The 18,707-nt window shown below is 57.3% G+C and overlaps 1 protein-coding gene across 1 annotated transcript; it reads left to right on the top strand.

The window, feature by feature from the left end:
* Nucleotides 1-16,896: 16,896 nt before the first annotated feature.
* PPP1R3G (protein phosphatase 1 regulatory subunit 3G) lies at nucleotides 16,897-17,856 on the top strand. Its single transcript, XM_040983952.1, has one exon. It carries the CDS (start codon nucleotides 16,897-16,899, stop codon nucleotides 17,854-17,856), a length of 960 nt encoding a protein of 319 aa, XP_040839886.1.
* Nucleotides 17,857-18,707: the final 851 nt, after the last annotated feature.

Raw genomic sequence — 18,707 nt, 5'->3', positions numbered from 1 at the left:
ACAAGTGGGGTGGAGTAAGCTTAGGTAGCAATGAAAACCCTCGATTGCTCAGAGTGTAGCCGCGTGCTGTAGCCAGCAGTTGGGTCCTGGTGTGGGGCCATGTCCCCAGTGAGGCACCCTGAAGTGGCTGTCACATCAAAAGTGTGGCTCTCTGTGTTTCAACTCCTCAGGGAGACACAAGACCCAGGCCCTTGGGAAAGAGCAGGTTCCCGGAGAGAGGGCAGAGGGATGCGGGGAGGAAATGGCCAAAGCCGGACACCTGCTTCACCCTGGTGCTGGGTGCGCCGTGGCCCGTTCCTAGGAACCAGGCAGTAATCAGAGGCTGAGGGGCTGCAGGAGGGGAGACCCCAATCTTCAGGTTTGCCCACAGCCTCGACCTGCAGCATTTAGACTTGGAAGAGCAAGCTGCTCATTTGCAGCTGGGAGTGGGGCCCAAGGAGCAGATTCTCCCTGCAGTGTGTGTGAGCTGAAGTGGCTAATCACGTGCGGGCATGTCTTCTCACAAGGGCCGATGACCGGAAAGGGAATTCTGGGCCCGACACCAGGAGTCTCCATGCCCCAGGTTCTCTTTCTGCGTTAGATCCTGGGGTCTTGGTTGCAGTGGGAGTGTGTATTAGCTGGCTGCTGCCGTGTGACACACTACCCCGAGCGGGGAGCTGATCAGCCGTGATGCTGGCCGTGATGCTGGCTGTCAGCTGGTCACTCCTGCGTTGCCTCGGGGCTGCTCGCTGGCCGTCAGCTGGGCACTCCCGCGCTGCCTCGGGGCTCGCTGGCCGTCAGCTGGGCACTCCTGCGCTGCCTTGGGGCTCGCTGACTATCAGCTGGGCACTCCTGCGCTGCCTCGGGGCTCGCTGACCGTCAGCTGGGCACCTTGCCACTGTCCCTGGGGCCTCAGCCCGCAGCCAGCCAACATGTGCTGGTGCTAATGGAAGTGCAGGAGTCCAACAAGGCAGCAAAGGCATTCAAGCTCTTTTGAACCTAGACTGGCACCTTGCAGGCTGCTGACCAGGGCCTGGCAGTGGGATGGTTGTAAACTACAGAGGCAGGCCCTGTGGCACATGGCTGAGCTGCCGACAGCCAGGCCAGCGCCCCGTGTCTGCAGGCTAGTGCAGCTGCCGGCTTCAGTTTGGGCCAGCCCTGGCTGTTGGGGCTCTGAGAAGTGAGCCAGTGGGTGGAAGATCTCTGTGCTCTCTCTCACACTTCCTTTCAAATGTGGGTTTGCTCTTTTTTTTAAGTGCATTGCAGAGGGACAGAGGGACTGCTGCTCAGGGCAGGCATTGTGGCGTAGCAGGTAAAGTCACCGCCTGTGACGCTGGCTTCCCGTACAGGTACCACTTCATGTCCGTCTGCCCTTCTTCCGGGCTAGCTCCCGGCTCCTGCACCTCGGACGGCAGCAGAAGCTGGCTGAGTGCTGGCCGTGCCCTGGAGACGACCCCGCGCCCCACCCGGGCAGCACGCCTGTCCGTGCCAGTCACAGGGACATGGGAAAACACGCTGTGCTTGCCCAGTCTGGTCGTCCCTTTGTGCCCTTGGGGGGTTTGTTTTCTAACACGAAGTAAGTCAACTGTGCCCGGATAAAGAACCTCTTTGCTCTTAAAGGAAGTGGCATAAAAATAGAAGTGCTGAGAGGACGTTTCCGTCCTGTGGCGATCTAGCCCAACAGCAGGCCCCTACTGCAGCCCACTTCAGAGGGTCGCAGAATCACAGTGCACAGCGAGCTGCTCTGATTGGGCAGCTCCCCGCCAGAGCCCTCCTCGGGGTCACTCCCGGCCAATGAGAGTCACTGGGCTGCAGGTTAACAATCCTCTGGGCAGAAGAGGGGCTTTTAAAGTCCCTCAAACCTCGAACTGCCACACAGCCATGAAATCAGAATGTCTGCAGTAAGACCCGGGCAGGTGCTTCACCTGCTTACAGCGTGGCCAAAGCCGCAGCCTCCGCTTCACACCCACAGGTTTTGGGGAACTTCTTAGAAACAACTTCTCAAGCCAGTGGAAGAGGTTTGCTGCTGAGCTGGAGGCTGTCGCTCTTACCTGTGGGACCGGCTCACCATCTTGGCGCAGAGTAGCTGCTGGGGCCTGGTGCGGTAGCCTAGTGGCTAAAGTCCTCTCCTTGTATGCCCAGGATCCCATATGGGCGCTGGTTTGTATCCCAGCTGCTCCACTTCCCATCCAGCTCCTTGCTTGTGGCCTGGGAAAGCAGCAGAGGCTGGTGCAAAGCCTTGGGACCTGCTCGCGTGCTCCTGGGTTCAGATCAACCCATTTCTGGCTGTTACAAGGGACGCTGGCCGTCTCATCAGAGCTTACAGGCCAGGTTGGGCAGTTCCAGCTCTGCAGTTCACAGGCCTGTGGACACACCGAGGTGGACTTTGTCAACCAGGAGACCTTGGAAAAGTTTTCTCAGTCCTAGAGCAATGAAACCAGAAACTTCTCAGAACTGTCCCGACCACTCAGGTAGTGCCCTCGGGACAGTGTTCCCCGCTCGCCGTCTCCAAGGCGCCATCAAGGCGCCATCCCCCTTCCCTGGGTGCTGGTGCACTTTGTGGTAGGGAGTGGACACAGGAGGAAGGAAAGAGAGAAGGACTAAGGCATTTGTCCCACCCACCTCCCTCGGTACCTGACCCCCCTCCCCAGTCAGAGGCCCACCTGGGTGTGCACATGCTTAACTGTGCAAACAGTTTTAAGGAGAAAGTGAAAAATTAAAGAAATAAAAAAAATTTTTAAATGTATATATATATATATATAGTTATATATATATATATATATAGTTATATATATATATAGTTGTGGGGCCAACATGATGGCGTTGTGTGTTAAGCCTCAGCCTCCCATGCAGGCATGGCATATAAGTTCTGGTTCTAGTCCCAGTTGTTCCACTTCTGACCCAGCCCCTTGCTGATGCACCTGGAAAGGCAACAGAATTTGGCCCAGGCCATCAACACACATGGCGTGCCGGGTCCTGGCGTGGGGCTGATGTGGCCGTGACGAAGGGAACAAGCAGGCGGGAGCACTCGCATCTCACCCTCCCCTCTCCTTCGAACTCTGCCTTTCAATGAAATAATCACATCTTGAAAAGATAAGTGGAAATTTTGCAGTCCCAGGTCCTTCCTGATGTGGGCAATTGCTTTCTTCCCTCTCTGCCAATTGGATGCCTTAAAATGTGTATCTTTTTTTCAAGATTTATTGATTTTTATTGGAAAGTCAGATACACAGGGAGGAGAGACAGAGGAGAAGATTTTCCATCCGATGATTCACTCCCCAAGTGACAGCAACGGCCGGAGCTGAGCTGATCCGAAGCCAGGAGCTGCTTCCAGGTCTCCCATGCCGGTGCAGAGTCCCAAGGCTTTGGACCATCCTCGACTGCTTTCCCAGGCCACAGGCAGGGAGCTGGGTGGGAAGCGGGGCTGTGGGGACACAAAGCGGTGCCCATATGAGATCTGGTGCCTTCAACGCAAGGACTTTAGCCGCTAGGCTACCGTACCAGGCTTCGCAGTGGAGCACGAGCTCTGCATCTGTAGGGGATGCCAGCATTGCACGTGGTGACTTAACACGCTATGCCACAGCACGAGGCCCTGTCAAGCTCTCTGTTCTCGAGCTCTTGCTTTGAGGGTGCTATTCTCTCGCTCATGTGCCCATCACATACATGACACACAGTGCACATTCAACTGTGCTTCATCCTCCCTCAGGGTACCTAATAATTGAGAAGAGTGACCGTTTAAAATTGCTATTACAGCGTCAAATTGTTCCATCTTCCTGAACAAGTGGTCCTTGCGTGTGTGTGTGTGTGTGTGTGTGTGTGTGTGTGTGTGTGTGTGTGTGTGTGTGTGATGCTGGAAATGTTAACTACTTAGTGATTGCTGACACCAGTTTGTAGGAACCTGGGGGGCTGGGGGAGTAGGAGGAGGTACCGACCTACAGCAGGGTAAGCTGCCGCCTGTCACAGCAGCATCCCACGTAAACACTGGTTCGATGCGTAGAGAGCTGTGACGTCCCAGCTGCTCCGCTGCAGAGGGTGGCCTAAGTACTCGCATCCCTGTCACCTCACGGGATACTCGGTCCGGCCCAGCCCGGGCTGTGGTGCTCATTTGGGATAGAACTGTCAGACAGAATATTCCCCATGCCCCATTTTTCTGCTACCATGCCTTTTAAGTTCCGAAATCTCTAAGAAGGGGGAGATCCTGAGTTCTGGGAGCTTTGAGCCCTGCGGTCGGCTACCAGCACCGTTTGTGGCGCCAGCTCTTCAGCAACTGCAGGCCCGCACACAGCCCTGTGCACAGCTCGGCTCAGCCCTGTGCAGGCACTCAGCCGTGGGGCGGGGTCCATGAGGCCGGGGGCAGAGTGAGGCAGCACTCACATTCCCCAGAGGAGCACTCAGCTGGCAGGAGGGGGGGTGGTAATGAGGCAGGCTCTGGCAGTCTCCTCGGCTTCGGGGCTGGCATGCAGTCTGTCAGCAATTTCCCTCCTTTTGATGAGGGCAGGGGACAGACTTGAAGAGCATCCCCAGAGTGCCAGCTTGTGAGGGGATGGGGCCTGCCCCCTTCTCTGTGTCTGCTGAGCACAGCTCAAATGCCACTTTTACCTAAAAGCCAGATACCTGAAAAGGAACACTTTGGGTGGAGTTGCTGTCAGATGCTGTCAGTTTGTATCCCAGCTGCTCCACTTCCCATCCAGCTCCCTGCTAATGCCCCTGGGGGAAAAAAACAAACAATGCAAGGCATTCCAAGTGCTCCTACCACCCACATGGGAGACCTGGGAGAAGCTCCTGGCTCCTGGCTTCAACCAGGCCCGGCACTGGCCACTGTAACCAGTGGTCAGCTGGAGGGCTGTGACAGGTGGCTAGGGGTTGTTCTCTGACTTTCTCCCTGGTAGCACATGGGGACCTTAGCACACACCTGCCGTTGGGAACCTGCGTCTCAGGGCGCCAGCAGTGCCAGGCAGGGCAAGGGAAGGGCCGCGTCCATCCTCATGGCATCATTGCTGAATGAAGGGGCTGGGTCTGCCTCCTTGAGCACCCATGCGTGGCATCTCTGCCCGTGCTTTGGGTACTCCATGCGAGATGGTAAATGGACCTCCATTTCACTCAGATGGCCCAGCTGTCACATTCGACAATGTGCAGGGGATAGAACGAGAACAGGGTGGGTGGGGAGGGGACAGGTCTTCATTTCCTGTAGAGGAGAGAAGAGCTGGTCCCTTGGTGAGGATCCTAGACACGTCGCTTTGATGATCCCTGGGAGGGGAAGGCAGCACAGTTCACAGAGAAAGGGGTAGGCTGGGGGGGACAGACATCCTTGGCCAAGCAGGTGCAACCATGTGCCTCCTCCATGTTCCTGTGAGCGCTTTCCCCGCCCGGGTGGTGGTAGCTGCTGCCCATGCAGAACCAGGGTCCTTGCTTAGGTCGGCTTCCTCCCAGCTCTTCCCCCAAGGCCCCCAACTCCGTCCCTGCAGAACCAGGGTCCTCGCTCAGGCCGGCTTCCTCCCAGCTCTTCCCCCAGGCCCAGCAGGGTCCTGCCCCTCACAAGATCGCTCTCTGACCCCTCAGGTGGCCGCCCACAGACACAGCACCATTCTGAAAGGCAGGTCCTGGGTGTTTGTGTTTTAACAGAAATGCATGATGAAAGTGCCTGACGTAAGGCATACTCTGACTGCGTAGCCTGGGCCCCAGCCGCCGGGACCTTCCCAGTGCTTCTCCCGTCTCAGCCCGCGTGCACAAGGCGAAGCCGGGACTCCCTGATGGCACAAAGCTGGGGTGCGTCCAGCACTGAGGCCCCACAGAGCTGCCTCACTTTAAATGGCCCAGCAGGTGTTTAAGACCAGTCAGAGTACAAAGGAGGAAGAAATCTTTGAAGAGGGAAAATTGGAACAAATTAAAGGGAACAAATGTTCTAGGATTTTCACATCATAGCAGATTACATGCCCTGCTCTCTCCTTGGGGATCTACCACCAATAGCTTTAAAAATGCGCAGACGTGGGGCCGACAGTGACATGGCAATCTAACTCTCCATCGTTAGTGCCCACATCCCACATAGACGCAGGTGCGCGTCCCAGGTGCTCTGCGTCTGGCCCAGCTCCCAGCTGGTGGCCTGAGAGAGCAGGGAAGGATGGCTCACACCCTCGGGCCCTCGAGTCACCTTCAGGTGCGTTAGCAGGGAGGTGGTCGGGAAGCAGAGCAGCCGGGAGGTGAACTGGCACTCCCACCTGGGATGCCAGTGGTACTGCGAGCGGGGACTCAACCCGCTGGGCCTCAACGCTGCGGTCCACTCCTCTGGAAGTGGATTTGAAAGAGAGAGCAGGATCAACAGAGACAGAGACCTCCCATGTTCTGATTCGCTCCCCAGAGCCGCAGCAGCCACTGCCGGGCCGGGATGGAGGCAGCACAGCAGCTTCACTCGGGTCTCCCTCCCACAGGTCACTTCAGGCATGCAGAGCGACTTACTGTAATTTCAGACCTTAGGAGACTGAACCTCCTTGGCAGGAGCCAGCCCTCTGCACAGAGGCAAGCAGGCACCCGTGGCTGGGAGAGAGATGATGCTGCTTTAAAGACATTTATTTGGCAGGCAGAGTGAGAAACAGGGAGGGAGAGAGATCTTCCACCCACAAGTTCTCTTTCCAGATGCTTGCAACAAGGTTGGGCCAGCCTGCAGCCAGACTGTGGCTCCCACGTGACCGGCAGGGACTCCAGCACCTGGCCATCCCTGCCGCCGTCCCCAGTGCATTGCAGGTGGAGCTGGGACTTGAACTGCGGCCCTCTGGTATCCCATTCTGCCACAGTGCCAGTGTCTATACTCTGTATTTCTGTGTATCACTTTCTTTTTGTAAAATATGTATTTTTTTTTATAATGATGGATGGTGGACCAGGGTGGGAAGGATTGAGGTTTGGGAAAAATTGGGTGTAGTCATTGCTTCCAAGTATATATCACTTTCTAAATATTAGATGCTGCTGTAGCCATGTTGTTTGTAAAAAGCAATTCCAGTGGCTGCGTGTGACGCAAACACAGAAGAACATGCCAAAAAACTGCACAGAACTCATACATGTCACAGAAAAACCCCAAGACTTCGTCGATAATAATGCGAGGCATTTGCTTTCCTCACGCCGTACCTGTTACGCAGCTCTGTTTGTTGTGTCGCAGCACACGTGTGTGAGCCCCTGAGGTCATTCATCTTCACGGATAATTCCAAGGACATCCGATTTGCTTCCCAAGCGTCCCCGTTACAGCACAGGTGTTGAAGAGGGAGGACGTGGCGTTGGCTGGGGTTCCAACAGCCAGGGAGATTCTAACAGGAGTGCCGCCTTTTCAAAGTTAACCGCTGCCCAGAGCGGTGTCTGTCTGCGTTAGAACACGCGACTAGGGTACCAGCACCTGCTGACTGCTGATTGGTCAGGTGGAGGCAGCGAGGCGTAGCAAGTGTTGCTCTCTGTAGACTTTGGCTGAGTGCTCTCACCTCTCATTACGGCGTCCTAACCTCGTCTCCTGCAGTAACGATGGGCGGGGAGGATGAACGCGAGAGCACCTGGACACACCCCAGCATCCCACGACCCAGCGACGTTGCTGTCCCGCCCCTGGCCCTCCTTGGACACGCATCGTCTCTCCTGCAGTCAACGCAAGAACACATACAGCCCAACGCACTGCCTGACGGGATCTGGAAGGACTTTTGGGTGGCAGGGCCCGAGCACGTGGGTGTTAGCAGAGCCGCTGGGACGCAGACTGGCACTCAGAGAGGGCGCAGCTTACCCCTCTGTGCCACAGTACCGACCTTTTTACCGTTGACTGGTTTTTTTAGTTTTTATTTGTTAAATTTATATTGGTTATAAGGTGTTGACAATAAAACAATGAATAGAATCTAAATTCCTACTTCATGGTTGATTTGGAAAGAGCCTGACAATAATACAATATGGAAATAAAATACGCAATATGTCAAATGATGAAATGAAGGAAAACACAGCAGGAAAAGAGAATGGAGTGCTTGCCGGGAATATGATTTTTTATTGTATAAATTTTATTTTTTATACTTTTCACATATTAGGCTGCAAAGGGTCAAGGGCTACAGGAAAGTGGGTGTGACTATTGTTTTAACATTCTCCTTTTGCCTTCCTGTATCTGCGGGGAGAGCCCGCAACCAGCCAGCCTCCCAACCACCCCAGGTCCCCGACTTGGGCACGCTCCGAGGGTCCTGCTCAGGTGTTTTTGATAGTTCAGCAGTTCCGTATTGCTGCCAGTCTTGCCACTCCAATATTCATGCATTCTCTCCAGAACCCACTGGCTGACGTAGTCCACCTCAGAGTCTCCATTTGCCCAGGTAGTCACTGCCAACTCTTGGCTGGAGAAGTTAATCCATTTGTTCTGTCCTCTGTTGTGGTACCAGCTATCCTCCGCAGGCTCCAATGCACTGCCACGTCCTCCGTGTGCACCTGGACATGCTGTCCACTGCTCCGTCTAAGCCACTGAGGAGTTCCAGCTCTGACACACGCACTCCACGGTCAGACCATGGAACCTGTGATTCTCTCCATGGTTCCCAGAGTTCTGAGTCCAGCGATTTAGTTGGGAGGATCCCCACAAAAAACTTCATCTGAAGTGTTCCCAGACCTGATTTTTGTGTGTGCTTACCAAGACAGGGTCCGGCACATTCTGTTCCACACACTGGTAGTTGCAATTGCTGGGTCAGTTCTGCCTCCAGACCTGTCTTCTATGCAAATCAAAGAGTGTTGAAGCCCAGCCTGATCCTGCCCACTGCCCACATTCAGCCTTCATGCAAACCTGCACACTCACCGGGAAAAGCCGCAGAAGATGGCCCACATGCCTGGGCCCTGCCACCGTGAGAGATCTCAAAGAAGCCCCTGGCTCCTGGCTTTGGATCAGCTCAGCTTTGGCCGTTGCGGATGTTTGGGGAGTGAAGTAGCAGATGGAGACTCGCTCTCTTTCTCTATGTGTATGACTTTCAAACAAGTAAAATAAATCTTTAAAAATGGAACCAAGAGTAACAACACAATTACCATTTCAATGAAAATCATCTCAGTTTTCCGCTGGTAGTTGACTGAAGAAGTGCAGGCTCTAGGGTGTCTGGGCATCAGGCCCCAGCGGCGTTATTACCCTTCTCGCTGGCATCTAAGAGGGCAGCTGCAGCTTGGGGCGATGCTGCCGCTCGGTGGCCAGTTCCTGCATTGCAGCTACGAGAGCCTTCTGCAGCACTGGCTGGACAGAAGGTGGAGCTAGAAACCCAGTTCCCTCTGAGCGCAGGTGACGCTCCTGGACTCAGCTCCTTTTTATATTCACCAGCTGAGTTGATCGAAGCTTCCCGCAGCGGTTGGAGGCCTGGCTCAGCTCAGGGTGCCTTGGGCCAGCCAAGCTGCGGCTCACCCACCAGGATGGTAAGAAAGGGCCTCAGGTGCAGGAGCCACGGAGTCAGCTCGCAGGCCTCCGCCTCAGGGGCCATGGCACCTGCAGAGGTGGCTCTGCCCCAAGCAGGTCTCCCTGGGGTCCCAATTCTCCGCACCCACGCTACTGGAGATTTTTATCTTGGAGACCAATGGCACAACGTGGAAGGCAGAGGGCAAGGACCAGGACTGCCCCCTGGCCCTGGCTCTCCTTGCAGAGGTTAACAAGCAGGTACAAGGTGCATAGCACCTGGGCCATGCACGTGGAGCCTGGCGGGCCTTGCTGCCTCTAACCTGAGCCAAACCTTATGCTGAGGACCCAGAGCCCCTCTAAATCCCAACAAGGTTGTGGCAGCTCTGGGGTGTCAACCCAAAAGGCTGTTTGAGGCAAGTCATTCTAGATTTTGTTCAATAAGATCATGTCAAGAGGCCAAGACAGCAGAGTGGGGCTCCACCTGGACGGGTGCAAGGAGAGGCTGCGAGGGGTCCTGAGGTGTGAGCCGGTCCAGGGGAGGTGGGCTGTGAGGGCAAGTGCATGCTGGTCACTTCCCACCATTCCCTGTAACCACCAAGTCAGAGTTAGCAGCCAGACAGAACGTCGGAGCCATGGCTTCAGGTAGCCAGAAGCCCATGGAGGGAACAAAGACGCATGCTGGCAGAGAGAGGGGGTGATAGGAGGAAAGTGAATACCCCAGCTGCGGGCAGCTGCCTAGGTTCTGGGATGCCTTGTAGCTAGGCAAGTGTCCCACTGCTGGGAGAAAAGCAGCCAACAGCTGGCGGGCATCCTGGGCCTGGGTAATGCCCAGTCTGTGTTCACTACAGCGGCGTGCCAGCACAGCTGGGAGCACCCGACTGGGACATACCACCCTAGCCCCCAGACAGGGGGCTACAGATTGCCTGGGGGAGGGGCGTCTAGGGGCATGTAGGAGTGAGAACACTGATGGCACGTTTGACGGGGCGGGAATGATTTCTGGAGGCTTCCACAGACCAGGCCACTGCTCTCACAGGAAAGGAAGCGGAGACAGAGTGGTTTAGAGGGGGAAGCTGGAAGGAGGAAATGTTTGCATCAGGCCAAGACATGTGCCCATGTGGGAGACCTGGGCTGGGCTAATAGCATCGCCCACCACCTGCTGGCACATGCAGAAGCTGGGGCTGGGGTCATGCCTGGTTGGGCTAGGCTGCAGTATCCACCCACGGGTATAGACTGTGGGTGTAGACTGAGCAGGGGGTGGGCCACATCAGACTGGGCCACAGCACTCATCAGAATGCAACAGAACCAGATCTGGAGGCAGACCCTATAGGGGAATTGTGGGGTTGCCTCTCTGGGGCTGTAGCACTCACTGACTCATGCAAGAGCTGGCAGTGATGATGGGCTGAGCAGGCTAGACCATGGAACTCACCTGACACCTGCAGGAGCTGGGGCTGGGCGGAGGCCAGGCCAGGCCATCCTGCAGTACTATGAGATCCAGGGTAGGAGCAGGGTTTGGGGGAACGCTCCTGCTAGGCCCCAGCTCCCACTGGGGAGCGCAGGAACCAGGGTTGGGGCCAGGCCAGGTGACAGCACTCTCCAGCCTTTGTGAGGGCCGGGTCTGGCCTCAGCCCTCGCACCTACTGTGCTAGAGACGTGGGAGGCTTGTCACCTGACACCGACGTGCTGCAGGGGACACTCAGCGCGCGTCCCCCAGGGATTCGGTCCTAGCTCCCGAGCTCTCTCAGGGGCCTGTGTTTCTGGTACATCTCTGTTCTTTTGCCAAAATGTACACCCTTTGTATACCTAAAGGCAAATCTGGTAGAAGGTAGCCCTCTCGGTACCGTTGCAGAATGAATGGCGGTTATCACTTCCTCCCAGAGGCACCTGCGTCATGTCTGTGAACCCCTCCACCTGCGAAGAGGGCCCAGGTGCCTACTGCTGCGTCCTCTGGCTCCCTGCATGGTCTCCGACCATGACCACCACAACCACTCCCTGTCCTCATGTCACTGTTGTTCATTTTTGAAAGACTTACACACATATATAACCTATATGTATTTATCTTCCAACCTCTGGCTAACTGCCCACATGGCCATAATGGATAAGAAGGAGTCAGGCTGAAGCCAGGAGTCCAGAAATCCATCTTGTCTTCTCACACAAGTTGCAGGGGCCCAAACGCTTGGACCACGTCTGCCGCTTTCCCAGGTGCACTGGCAGGGAGCTGGATGGGAAGTGGAGCAGCCGGGACCCTGTACCAGCACTGCCTTTGGGCCACACAGGCCCCCAAACATATCAATACTTACATAAATGTTACTAGCGCATCACGTCATACCCTGCCACCTGGAACCAAGAAACATACTCACAGGTTGTGGGAGACCCAGAAGAAACTCCTGGCTCCTGGCTTCAGATTGGGTCATCTCTGGCAGTTGCGGCTACTTAGAGGCTAAACCAGTAGTTTACAGGGAGCTCTCTGTAAAGCTGCCTTTTCAATAAAAAAATGAAATAAATTTTAAAAAACAAAATCTGGAGTGCCTGGCACAGTAGCGTAGCGGCTACAGCTCTCACCTTGCATGTGCCAGGATCACATATGGGCACCGGTTCTAATCCCAGCTCCCTGCTTATGGCCTGGGAAAGCAGTCGAGAATGGCCCAAAGCCTTGGAACCCTGCGCCCATGTGGGAGACCTGGAAGAGGCTCCTGGATCCTGGCTTTAGATCAGCTCAGCTCCAGCCATTGTGGCCACTTGTGGAGTGAATCATCAGATGGAAGATCTTCCTCTCTGTCTCTCCTCTCTGTATGTCTGACTTTCCCATAAAAATAAAATAAATCTTTTTTAAAAATCTGGGTGTCAAGCTTGTATTTTCCTAGGAAAGCAGTTTGCATGCATCCTCTAAGGAGTTAGGCAGGAGTCCGATTCGCTCCTAGGCCATGCCTGGGACCCTGGGAGGCACTCAACACAGCGTGGTGTGCCAAGGCACATCACTGTGCTTGTAGCCCATGGCCTCCTGGTCGTCCTTTAATCTTTGAAAAATAGAATTCACTTGCACGTGTTTGAAGTTTTTGGTTACAAGAACCCCCTGTGTGCTGCTGTGGTGTGGGACGCCCGCGCTGACAGGAAGGAGTTCCTCGTGTGGTCCCCTCCACGCCGCCCCGGTCCTCACTGCGGTTTCCGCGAGGCTTGGCCGTGGGCTCCTGCTGCTTTGCAAGTACTGTTTGCCTTACAGTACTGAGATCAATTCCCCTGTCCCCGCAACGCGGGAGGCCAAAGGTCAGTGCCCGTTCTGTTTGGAAACTGGATGAAAACACGGTTCCTAGGGAGCTGGGGAACGGTAAACACGGCGAAAGGTCCCACACACACACACTCAGGCCAGATGTCACTGAGGCCCCCGGCCTGCATCCAGAGTCACTGTGGACTGTCCCTGACTTGGCAGCACTGTGGCTATTGATCCAACTTCAAGTCCAGCAGCAGGACCAGTGCGAGAATACGCACGTCAGAGGCCCCGTGTGTGTCTCCCGACGTCACAGTGTGAGCGTCCCGTGACAACCGGCCTTGGTTCTCCCTGCTCCTGCCCCGTCCAGCCAAGCACCCGGGCTGCCCTGCACTCGGCTGCCCTGTCGCTCTGCAGGTGTTAGTTAACCATCACTGGCAAGAAGACTTTGGGATAGGAAGAAAGATGGGGGGACGGGGCAAGAGCATTGAACTACGCATGTCAGGGTATGTGCTATGTGCAGAGATTTCTACTTCCCATTGCTTGATTCCCTGTCGGCTATGCCACACATGGCTGCATTTATCTGCGCATGCGTGGAGTGTGAGGTGGTCCAGGCAGGGAGCTGTGCGTGTTCCTGGCTGCAGAGGCTCCCAGCACCACCAGCCATCTGGTGTGTGACAAACGTGTGTTGAGCACCCATGACGCAGCCAGCCACAGGCACTGCTGTGCTCAAGGCACGCTGGCCAGCAGCATGCTCTGATACTCCCGTTTCAGCTTTCACTGCAGTAACATCTCACAGATGAGGAAACTGCAGCTCAGCGAGGTCCCAGGGCTTAGACGAAGGGTGCTGGGGCTTCAGCTCAGGGCTTCTGCCAAGTCACTTTCTGGCCAGGCCTGCTATACCTGCACCGCCCCCGTGAATGTTGGAAAGGCCGGTCAGACACCATGCCTGCTCACGAGGCGGAGTCATGCCAGCCTTGGAGGGAACTCTGAAGAAGTTAGGTCATAGCTGGGGCAGTAGGCAGGTAGATAGGAACCAGAAAAACAAAACAGTGGGGCCAGCACAATGATTCAGCTATCCAATCCTGCAAGTGTTAACATCCCATATGGGCGCCGGTTCATCTCGACTTTCCGTCCAGCTCCGTGCTTGTGGCCTGGGACCCTGCCCCCATGTGGGAGACCCAGAGGAAGCTCCTGGCTCCTGGCTTTGGATTGGCTCAGCTCCAGCCATTGCAGCCACTGGGGAGTGAATCAGCGGATGGGAGATCTTTATCTCTCCTCTCCTTCTCTCCATAAATCTACCTTTCCAACAACAATTAAAAAACAAAACTGCTGAGGTTGGTAGGTGGTGAAGCGCTGGTGGAAGATAAACAGCGACACATCATTGACCAACAGGATCGGGGCCGGATGGGGAGATGACGCATGTTGAATCCTTCTGCTTCCGGTGGCGTCTGCATTTTTAGCTTTCTCACTGATGAAGACGTGCGTGAGTGTATTAAGTTGGTGAGGGCAGGTGCTTGCAGTTCTCCAGGTTTGGATGGAGTGTTCAGCACACCAGCGCTGACACTGGGCCTGGAGTCATTTGGAGGTGCTTTACAGGAACCCCAAGCCCTGATCAAACCAGGAAGCTCTGTCTACCAGTAGATCTGAGACTAACAGGAGCACGCTTTGCTCACTCAGTGTTCTCAGAAGAACACGCTTCCTATCCCTGACCAACGAAAGGATGGCCGGAGCGCCAGGGGCCAACCAGAGAGCAGTGGAGCTGAGCACCGCACTGCCTCAGCTTGAGCCTGTAAGACCCACTGCCCTTAATGCCCAGGGCTGTGACAGCCAACAGCTCCTATTCAGACCCTTGCACTGGTGCCTAAGTGTACGGGTAGCTTAACCGGCTCGGAAAGCTGCTGCTCCCGCCACCACCACCCTCCTCTCCAGAAATTACCATCATCATGTCCTCTCACACGATCTGCATTTTCAGCCTGTGTCCACAAGGGTCTTTTCAGAGCTTCCATCTGATTGTTCCTAATCGGAGACTCAAAAGCTCTCTTTGGTTACTCCCTGCCCTGGGCAGGGAGAGGAATTACAGTGGCTGGCCCCTCCCTCGTCCCCATTCTTATGAATGTGCTGGTCCTTGGTCCCCGTCTGGGGTCAGGCCCATCCCTCCTGTACCCTCCGAGGGCACTGACAATCCTCACCCCTTGGTCCCCCTGGCCAGCTCAGATGTCACCTCCTTTAGCACCTGCCAGAGTGGCTCAATTGGATCAGTGCTGATCCTCCTCAGTACATGGAAAGTTCCAGATGGACACATCTGCCAGAGAAGAGAGAGAGCTTGGGGTCCTGCACCTGCTTGGGAGACCGGGAAGAAGCTCCTGACTCCCGGTTTCAGATTGGCTCAGCTCCGGCCATTGTGGCCATTTGGGGAGTGAACCAGTGGAAGGAGGATTTCTTGCTGTTCCTCCTTCTCTCTCTGTAACTCTGCCTTTCAAGTAAAATCAAAGCCAGTATTTTTTAAAAACTATGAAGTGTATGTTTCACCCTATGGTCACAACAACATCCTTCAACACAATCTTGAAGTCGCTCCAGGACATCTGCCAAACGTGTCCAGAGCCTTTGGGAATCTCAGTCCCCTGCCCTCCCGCCCCGTGCCTCATTGAGCTCACGGAGTCTCGCATATTAGTCACAAGGTCACACTAAGATGCCAGCCGGCCCTCTGCCACGCTCAGCACAAGAGAGGTAGTCTAGGGGGATAGTCCCTGTGACTGCATGGGTTCGAAGCCCACCTAGCTGGGCTGCTGTCACCCCTAACGTGATGCCCCATCGTGGAGTAGGGCTAGGTCACACAGGTGCCCGCCTGCCTGTGAGATCACACGGGGAGCACGCTCACAGGGCAGGAGTCCCGAGTGGGTTCCTAAGAAACATAAGCTCCTGCGCCCAGCACAAGCGCAGTGACTAAATCCTCATCTTGCAAGCGCCAGCATCCCTTATGGGTGCCGGTTCGTGTCCTGGCTGCTCCACTTCCCATCCAGCTCATTGTTAGCGGCCTGGGAAAGCACAGCGTTTTACCACCCTACCCCAGCACGCGGAAAGCCTAGGACCCCTCCGTGTCTGCCCAGTCATTGCCTATTTTAGTTCTTGACCTTGGAGATACCCAGGCAGGCTGACTTGTTTTTTTTTTTTCCTTCTTTTTTTAATTGTTCCTAGAATTCCTAATTTTTTAGAGTAGCGAATTTTTACTAGCAGAAGCCTGCAAAACTCCCTGTGTGCGAATCCTGTGGACGCACGGGAGGACCTCTCGGATCCGGGAACGCGGAGACATCAGGGGAAGGGGACGCTCGGTGCCTGGGCTCCCACAGACCTGGTGACAGCTGGAGGGCCACTTGCTTAGGTCATAGGTAAACAGAGACTTAAAGCCCACACCATCACTTCTGGCGCTTCCTACCCCAACAGTCCAGAGCTAGAGGCTGAGCAGCAGCGGCATATCCGCATCTCCGTGCAGTCTGGGGGGTTCCGGGCAGGTGGTGACGTCCTGACAGGTGGGTGGGCGCGGGGGCGGTACCCGCGGGCCAGACGTGCTCCCGGGCCTGGCGGGCATGGCCTCCGGCAACACTCAGAACTGCGCCCTGCAGTTGTCGCGCCCAGCCCGGGCTGCAGCCCACCTGGCGCTGTCACCGCGCTGGGGAAGAGGGGAACGCGGCGGGGTCGGGCTTCCGAGCGGGGCTGGAGCCCCGGGCGCCTTCAGATTCGGGCCGAACAAGTAGAGAAGGCGAGGGATGCGCGGGATGGGCCGCTTTCCAGAGTCCCCGGAGGCGGGTCTTCCTCCTTGCTCGGCCGCGCCGCGGGGCTCCCCAGGCCACTGCCGGGCGACCCTCGGGTGGACTGAGCGGCCAGCTCGACTCCACGGCCTCGCCTAGCCTACCCCGCGCGGAGCTCCGGGGCCCGTCTGGGGAGGTGGCCAGGGAGAAGGGGGCCCGCGACCCCGGCGGCGTCACCCCTGCACTTTCTAACTAGCCCCAGGCCTTGCAGGCTGGCTTGCTCCTGGCGCCCTCCCCGCCCCCGCGCTCCGCAGGCGTTGCCCGGGAGCCGGGCCCGGGGCCCGCAGCCGCCTCTCACTCCGCCCTAGGCAGCGGGCAGCTAAAAAACCCGCGACTCCCAAGTGGAACTGCGCGCTTCTCCCGACGCCTGAAGCGGCCTGGCGCCGCGGAGAGCCAGCTCCAGCGGGCGCGGCGCGCTCCTCCAGCCGGCGCAGGAGCTCAAAGTTTCCAGAGGAGTCTGGAGCCCGGGGTCCGGCGGCCTGGACAGGACCCGGGGCCGCAGGGGAGACATGGAGCCTGGTGGGTCGCAGCTCCCAAGTCCGGAGATGCCTCCTCCTGGAGACGCCCCGCCGGCCGAGGGGTCGCCAGTCCCGGGGGTCCTGTGGACCAAGGGTGGCGAGGACCATGGCGCTGGGACTTCGGAGACCCCGGGCTCCGAGGGGGACACAGAGTCCCCAGAAGCAGAGGAAGAGGAGGAGGTGCCGGGCCACGGCCGCCGCCGGCGCGTGCGCTCCTTCTCCTTGCCGGCCGACCCCATCCTGCAGGTGGCCCGGCTCCTGCAGCGGCGGCAGCAGCAGGCCCGGGAAGGGCTGGGCGGCAAGAAGCGGGTGCAGTTCGCCGACTCTCTGGGGCTGAACCTGGCCAGCGTGAGGCATTTCAGTGAGGCCGAGGAGCCGCAGGTCCCGCCCGCCGTGCTCTCCCGCCTCCACAGCTTCCCCATGAGCTCCGAGGACCTGGAGCACATCGGGGGCCTGCTGGCCGCGGCAGCGGCGGCCAGTCCCCTCCCGGCGGCGCCGCCTCCCCGGCTCCGGCCGCTGTTTGAGCTCCCGGGCCCCGGCGCGGCCGCCCAGCGACTCCGGCTGCAGCGCGTGTGCCTGGAGCGCGTGCAGTGCTCGGCGCCCTGGGGCGCGGAGGTGACGGGCTCCGGGAGGGTGCTCAGCTGCGCGGGGCCCAGGGCCGTGCTCGTGCGCTACACCTTCACCGAGTGGCGCTCCTTCCTGGACCAGCCCGCCGAGCTGTCCCCCGAGGAGTCCCCGGAGCCGCAGCCCCCAGAGGCACCTTCGAGGGTCTCCGGGGGTGCGGAGGAGGAGCTGGGCGTCGAGCTCTTCCACTTCTCGCTGTCCCTGCCCCCTGGCCTGCTGCCCAAAGACTGGGAAGATGCGGACGCGCAGGACGCCGCCATCCACTTCGCCATCTGCTACCGCTGCGCACAGGGCGAGTTCTGGGACAACAACTCTGGAGCCAACTACACACTGCGCTATGTACACAGCACGGACGCGCCCTGAGACCCCGGGGCCCGGCCCAGTCACCCCGCACAGCCCCCCACTTCCCTCTCTGTGCACTCATCATCCAGGGATGATGAGAGCTCTGGCCGCGGATTACCTAAGCACCTGCTAGGACGCTACGCTGGGAGCTTGGAGGGCAGCTCACAGCCCAGGTAGAACCGCAAGTGAGCGTCGGCAGCCCCCCCCTCCCACCCCACACCTCTGCCGACTCAACCTGCAGCTGTTGGCTGGCGGAATGAGACGCAAATACCCAGGGTCCGGGACACAAGCTTTCGCAAAGAAAGGAAAGGAAAAGGAAAAGAAGAGATGGGCTCCGATTGCTGAATGCTGGGATTTGGGTCGTCTTATAGCCCCCTCTTGCTGCCAACTTGGTGGAGGAACACTCAGACTAGACCTACTGTCCCATCCCCGCGTCCAGGGGCGTCGCCCCCAGGCCTGGCCTGAAGCAGAATGGAGGGCGGGCTGAGCAGTCCTTGGGAAAACTGTTTGTCCCAGACTTGACGTGATGTGTGTACCAACTTCCTCGGGCAAAGAGCCGAGGCTTCTCAGGCGGCTTGGCTCGCTGCGCTTCCTGTTTTACTCCCATGTGTTGGGGAGTGGGGAGTGATGTTCGGCTGGCCGTACACGCGCTTTGATGTTCATGAGACAGCAGCACCTGGCAGGTTCACTCCTGCCTTCCTGTCTCTCTGCATTCTGTGTCCCCCCGGTAGGCGCACTGTTGGACCTGGCTGGAGGACAAGGAGTCGCGGGCGGGCAGGGTGCGTGCGGGAGGCACAGCGGGGAAGAGGCTGAACCGGATGAAGGATGAAGATGCAGTAACCGGTTTTTTTTTTTAAAGTCTGCCTGTATGA

Source organism: Ochotona curzoniae, unplaced genomic scaffold (assembly GCF_017591425.1).
Source record: "Ochotona curzoniae isolate NIBS_2020 unplaced genomic scaffold, NIBS_Ocur_1.0 contig_4064, whole genome shotgun sequence".
NCBI lineage: Eukaryota > Metazoa > Chordata > Mammalia > Lagomorpha > Ochotonidae > Ochotona > Ochotona curzoniae.
The sequence above is the reverse complement of the archived record's forward strand: the minus strand, read 5'-3'. Positions and strand labels throughout refer to the sequence as shown.